We start from the raw sequence: 5,920 nt of genomic DNA on the forward strand, positions 1-5,920 counted from the left end.
GGAGAGCGAACAATGATTATGTGGTCCATCATGCACGTGTACATGTCCATACATGCACATGTACAGCGTACCTGTGGCCGCGCAGTGACCGTGGTGACTGCAGTCACTTCACCGCCAGATAAAAGGTTGTTTATTCGACAAATTCTCAGCATTGCATTGTTGAAGAGGAAACACAAACTCGAAGGTAAATTTGCCAACAACTAGTACTAAACGAAGCCATGGAAAATGCATTTTTAGGGCCATAGTCGGTCTGCAGGTCGACATCACCTGTGCATGTGCATTGTATAGGCACTCAGGAACGTTCTGTGGCACATGGATTTTTCAGAGACAAGTTAAACGCGCGAGTTGCGCTTTTTCTTGATTTTTCTAAAAGCAGTGATTTAAAAGAATGGATCAAATTTGGGGAATATGATACACAGTAAATCAAAACCCCCAAAATGGGCCTAGTTTGACAATTGCAACAAATGCAAATCCTAAACACTACCCTTAAGGGAGGATCTTGGAATTTTTGAGTTTACGCTCAAACCGAAGCACTCATTGGCTCGTTTTCTACTTTACAGATTAACGCCGAGCCTCAATTTTGTCAATGCAGAGTGACTGACATGACCGACAACGCCTGAATCCAAAAACGTTTCTTTCGAGTAATCTAGCAGTGAAGTGGGAAGTACATATTTTTCAATTGTTTGTTTCTCTAAATGTAAAAAGAAAAAATCCTGTGTGTCACGTGCCATTGTGTGTTATTAAAAGTAGGGGGCCTGTATCTTGAAAAAAAATGAAATAGCCTCCAAGCCAAACATGGCTGCTCTGGTGACCCCTGAGATGTTGTGCCATTAATTAAATTTGATTGTGGGTGATACCTGACCCAAGATTTGATCACGAGACCTCAGGAATCTTCAGGTCAAAACCTGGACTACCGATGCTTTTCAGTTTGGGCATGCACTGCCAAAATTGCCATATCAGCTCCTTGTTTTTATTCCAATTACCTTTGCAAATGAATTGAAGATCTAATTGTATAGAGAGGCTGCCACCATAGAAGCAGACTGTATCACTGCCTTTATATGTAATCGTTATGGAAACCAATTTTTCAGAAATTGAAGTGTGGCAGTGGACAATTACATGTATTTCTAGCGGCCCGAGCATTATGCGTCTGTGATCAGCCCAACCAAAGACATAAACGCAACGACCGCCAGATCGTATTAGCAAACTATAATGAACACTTTGTGATCTGCACAGCGCCCGATTTAAATCAAAACATTGGGCAAATTCTCCCTCGGTGCATGGTTAAGGCAAGCGTTGAACACGTTGAGATCTTGCGCCTAAGGAACTTGCCAAGAGACAATCCCGGAAGAGATCGCTTGATCCATCCGCAACAGTTACCTATCTTGTGCGCAGCCGGACCAGTGCCTGAGCTTTTGGACTGCACTTCCATGTGCGTTGGCACTGAAGCGACATCTTTGCTACACGAAGGACTACACTAGTAATTCAAGAAAAGCTTTCTGAAGTTGCTGAATTAAATATATTCTTGGTTACGTGTTTCAAATAGTAAAAAATACTTTCTTTGTTCTTCACTGCGAGGCATCAAGTTAATCGAAGCTATAAATCAAAATACAATGAACGAAACTGGATACCCCCCCCGAATGACTTTGCGCGCACACACACCTGCATGTCGCTTTAATGAAAAGGACCCCCCCTTCCCCATTGAAAGACAGAAAAACAGTAAGGCCGGCCAATGGACTAATCTCCCTTAAGGGTCATCGCTACAAAACTCCAAAGAAAGTACGATTTTTCTATCTCCGATTGAAATCGGACAGAGGAATAACAATGTGCGCTTGTGCATTAAATTACGATTGAAAGTCTCAAATGTTTCTGTCGAGAAGAAAATAAACAGCTGTAAAACATTGCAAACGTTTGCCAACTGAGGGCGGTAGAGACGAGCAAACCACCATACAAGCTCTTAACTAATGTCATCAGATGATTTTTGGCATTCTATTTCAAATCTATTGACTTGAAGTTCGTTTCTTTCTTTGAGTTTCTTCACAAAATGTACGCGGAGCTTGAAAACACAGATCCCCCCTCCAAAAAAGTAATGACGTGTTACTAATGTGTTAAGGAAAACGTGCGCTCAACGCAAATAAAATTATGTACTGAGTCCGTTTACGTTGTAAAGCTTTCTGTCAAGCAGCAAACTTAAGAAATTCCTCGTTTCCATTTAAGTTGGGAAACTTCAAGTGAGGAAAATATTGCTAGGAGTTTGCGACAGAGGTATAAGAAACCATTTATGGAGCGCTGCAGGAAACAGGGATATAGCCACGAGTCCCTCGGATGTCGATACACAATATCGCACATCACGTGCAGTCATTATTATTCAATTTTTACCGTTAATTTGACCGATTCGAGGAACTGGACATTAACCCTAACCCTCCTCAATCCTCCAACAGGTGAAGGATTGAGGAGGGTTAGGGTTAAACAAAAAGGACAGCTGTATAGCTACAGGACTGAAAAAATCTTTGCCGAAAGACACGTGACGCACATATAAAAAACATACTGTTCTCACACCACTATGATTATGTTTGATGTAGAAAACAGCCTATATCGGGCATCAATCATTTCTGAATGTGGGTTTATCAACAGCTGGAGTTTTTGTTGTTTTTTTATCTCGCTTAAACCCATTAGAATAGGCTTTGTGATGTGACTGAACACGAGCATGCATGATGACACGTATTTACAAATCTGGGTCGCACATACTCGATAATTTAGACATACAACTGCAGTTTTTTTCTGCAACATTCTGTTTTTTGTTTTGTTTTGTTTTGTTTTTGTTTTGTATGTTTTTTTAATTCTTCCGTCTACACCTGACTTTCACTCTACTGTTTTAAAATAAAAACAACTTAACTTACAGACGGTACGGCTATTTCCCTATGTACCTCTTCCTAAACAGCCATGTTAAGGTGAGTATTTGTACACTTGAATTGTTTTCTTTCTACAAAGTCTTCGAGGAAACAGGTTCTACACACTTCCTCGCAATAGCACCGTGTGTACTACAACGGCCTGATCGATCTTCCTTGTCACGCGATCAAACTTGGTTCCCTTGACCCTCGCCCACAGTAAAGCCATATTTTAGTCACTGCTCGTCCTTGGTACCTTCTGTCTCTCAGATCGACTTGTTGATTGACATTTACGGTTTTGTTGTCTTTGTTACAATGTTGTATTACCAGGTGAAACGTTCCATAACTTTTAATTTCGCAATAAAAAAATACAGATACCTGGCTTGATGGGGTAAGGGATATTGCTGGTGTTATCGAGCGAAGTACCTCAACTCAAAGTTTCTTTTTATTTACTGTAACTTTTATATTTACAATGATCTTGAGGTAGTCCCTTTAGCCTGAACATTTGCTTTTCAATGTTAATTATGTAGAAAGTGGACTGAAAATAATGATTGGAATAATTCTTCATTCTCGTCCATTTCGAGTTATCATTGTAAGCTGTGCGCTTCGGACAATACGAACATCTAATCACTTTCTACATTGTTTCGAAGAAATTATTTACATATATATCAAGACGAAACTGGGCAGAAGCCATTTACAAGATTAGTTCGTCAAGGATCAGTACCAGAGAAAATTCATTTACGCACGATGCTTTGAAATGTTAAAGAGGCGTCTATAATTTTGATGCCGTTTAGTTCTAATATTACAGCATGAGTCAGTCTCCACAAACACTGCGTGTGCATTAAGCCTGTCTCCATGAGCTTGTGCACTCAGCTCAACACTATGTACACGCCTGGATCAATCCTAGTGATATCCCTGTTCCTATCGGTTCCGAGACAGGACAGATTTCAACCAGTCGGACGGCTCGGGTATCTGCGAGTAGCGGCACCGAAGGATGCTCCGGAGCACCCCCTTGAAGTGAGGATGGTTGACCGTGTAGATGATGGGGTTCACGCAGCTGTTCAAGATGCTGATGGTTGCTCCGTAGAGAGCGAACTTGCGACTTGATGGCACGGCCAGGGAGATGAAATAAGGTGAGATCAAGACGAAAAAGACACAGAAGACCATGAAGAGGTTCTTGGTGATCGCCAGCTGCTGACGGCTGATTGTGCGCTGTTTCATTCTGGCCATATCAAGGGTGGCCATGGAGGTGGACTCGGTCACAATGGTAAAACTGACTGTCGACACCGCAACTCCTGATTCATCGTTCTGAGGCCGGTTATCGTATCGTGTGTGTCTCCTCTTCTGCTTCCTGAAGTGACGTTTGAGATGGATGTACAGTGCCAAGTACGAACTGACAATGACAAGCATGGGGATGGGGTACAGGCCAAGAGATTGAGCCAGATTGTAGTCTGAGCCACGGGCGTGTCCATCCTTGTCGGAGCATGTGTTGTCTGTAGGATCATAACCAAACGTGCCGATACCAATAATTGGTGGCAAGAAGAAGACAACTGATGGAATGACCCAGGTCAAGGCGATCATGAAGGAGACTTTCCCCGGGGAGTACCAACGCCTGTACGTTGTGGTGGTCCGGGTGATAAGCATAAAGCGATTGAACGCTATGGCTGACAGTGAGTAAATGCTCGCACCCAGACCGGTGTAAAACTGCACAGCGGCGATGTAGCACGGAACCTCGGTGGATAACGGCCAGGCACCGGGGCTGAGTATGGCCACAACCTGCCACGGATAAGACAGACTGGTCCAGAAATCGGCCATGCTAAGGTTGACCACGAAGGCGTTGGTCACGGTGCGGAGCTTCTTGGACACGATGACCGACAAGATCACGAGGCTGTTCCCCACCAGTCCCAGAACCGCAGCTGCTACCCATACACAAGAAACTCCGATGCGGGCCTCGTACGGATAGAGGGACGGACTAGCGGTCGCCATTTCAACGGTGGTGTTATTGTCCGTAACTGAAGATGTTGTATTGATGATTACCATTGCCATGTTGGAATTAAATGAGAGGAGTGAAGATTCAATTAGAACAGCATGTCATTATATGTGTGCACAATAGATCAATGTACACTACAAGGATGGCTGTTGGCAAATGTTGTCATGCATTGGGTGCTCTGCTAATAGCTTCTCCCACTTAGCAATTGTGATGGTACGCCGACATAATAAATGAACAGTAATTGTCGCAGAGTGACACCTTCACCACACCTTTGTCAGGAAATGAAAGGACATGCGTTTTCGGTTTCCTTTTGTTTGTGAGTGGCGTTTTCCTGTGAGCATCATAAATTATTTCATTTTCAGCACATGCAAATGTCCCTGTAGCCTCGCCCTCATATTTCACAAGTCCGCTTTCCACTGAAACAGTGTGTACATTATGGACAATCAGCTCCATATTTTACTCCGTGATACCCTTGGCAGGGAATAACCAGTAGTTGACATGAGGTGACGGACGATTATTTCTCCTAATATCACGCACGATGGAGCAATACAAATCCGGCGGTCGGGTATACCCATACGTATCGTGAGGTTTTATCTCAAACCCCTTCGCGGGTATGATGTCGGGTGGTTTGGCCACGATTTTTAAGCACCACGATGGGGGAATTTCGTCACTAAAACACCACTTCATGGTAAAGCACACTTTATGGTAACGGCTGCCACAGCCCCCCCCCCCGCATTTTTCTTTTTTTCCTTTTTTTTTTTTTTTTAAGATGAGAGGCCTCACATCTTGGGTAAGGAGCAGCCAAAAGGAAATGATAGTCATTGGTAAGCTCAAGATAGTAAGTAAACGTTATCTCTTGCAGTTCCACATCAGACAGACACAAGACGTCATGCATTTTGAGTAAGACTGTTGCGTACCATTACAAGACACGTAAGCTTCCTTTTGACGTTGGTGAAATTGGTTCCCATGATCCTGACGCACAAAAGAACTGTTGTAGTGGGCTCCTGTTTATACCTGGCATCCAACAGCTCGTAGATCGACGTGT

The 5,920-nt window shown here is 43.3% G+C and overlaps 1 protein-coding gene across 1 annotated transcript; it reads right to left on the reverse strand.

The window, feature by feature from the left end:
• Window positions 1-2,489: 2,489 nt before the first annotated feature.
• On the reverse strand, window positions 2,490-5,920 carry LOC110984777 (5-hydroxytryptamine receptor 1B-like). Its single transcript, XM_087138543.1, has one exon. It carries the CDS (start codon window positions 4,929-4,931, stop codon window positions 3,807-3,809), a length of 1,125 nt encoding a protein of 374 aa, XP_086994669.1. The 5' UTR covers window positions 4,932-5,920; the 3' UTR covers window positions 2,490-3,806.

Source organism: Acanthaster planci, linkage group LG06, assembly GCF_054643075.1.
Source record: "Acanthaster planci isolate LZ-2023a linkage group LG06, COTS_SCS, whole genome shotgun sequence".
NCBI classification, from domain to species: Eukaryota; Metazoa; Echinodermata; class Asteroidea; order Valvatida; family Acanthasteridae; genus Acanthaster; species Acanthaster planci.

Bases quoted from the DNA above. Each gene is read 5' to 3' on its own strand.
- LOC110984777 (XM_087138543.1), bottom strand. From the start codon at position 4,931: ATGGCAATGGTAATCATCAATACAACATCTTCAGTTACGGACAATAAC.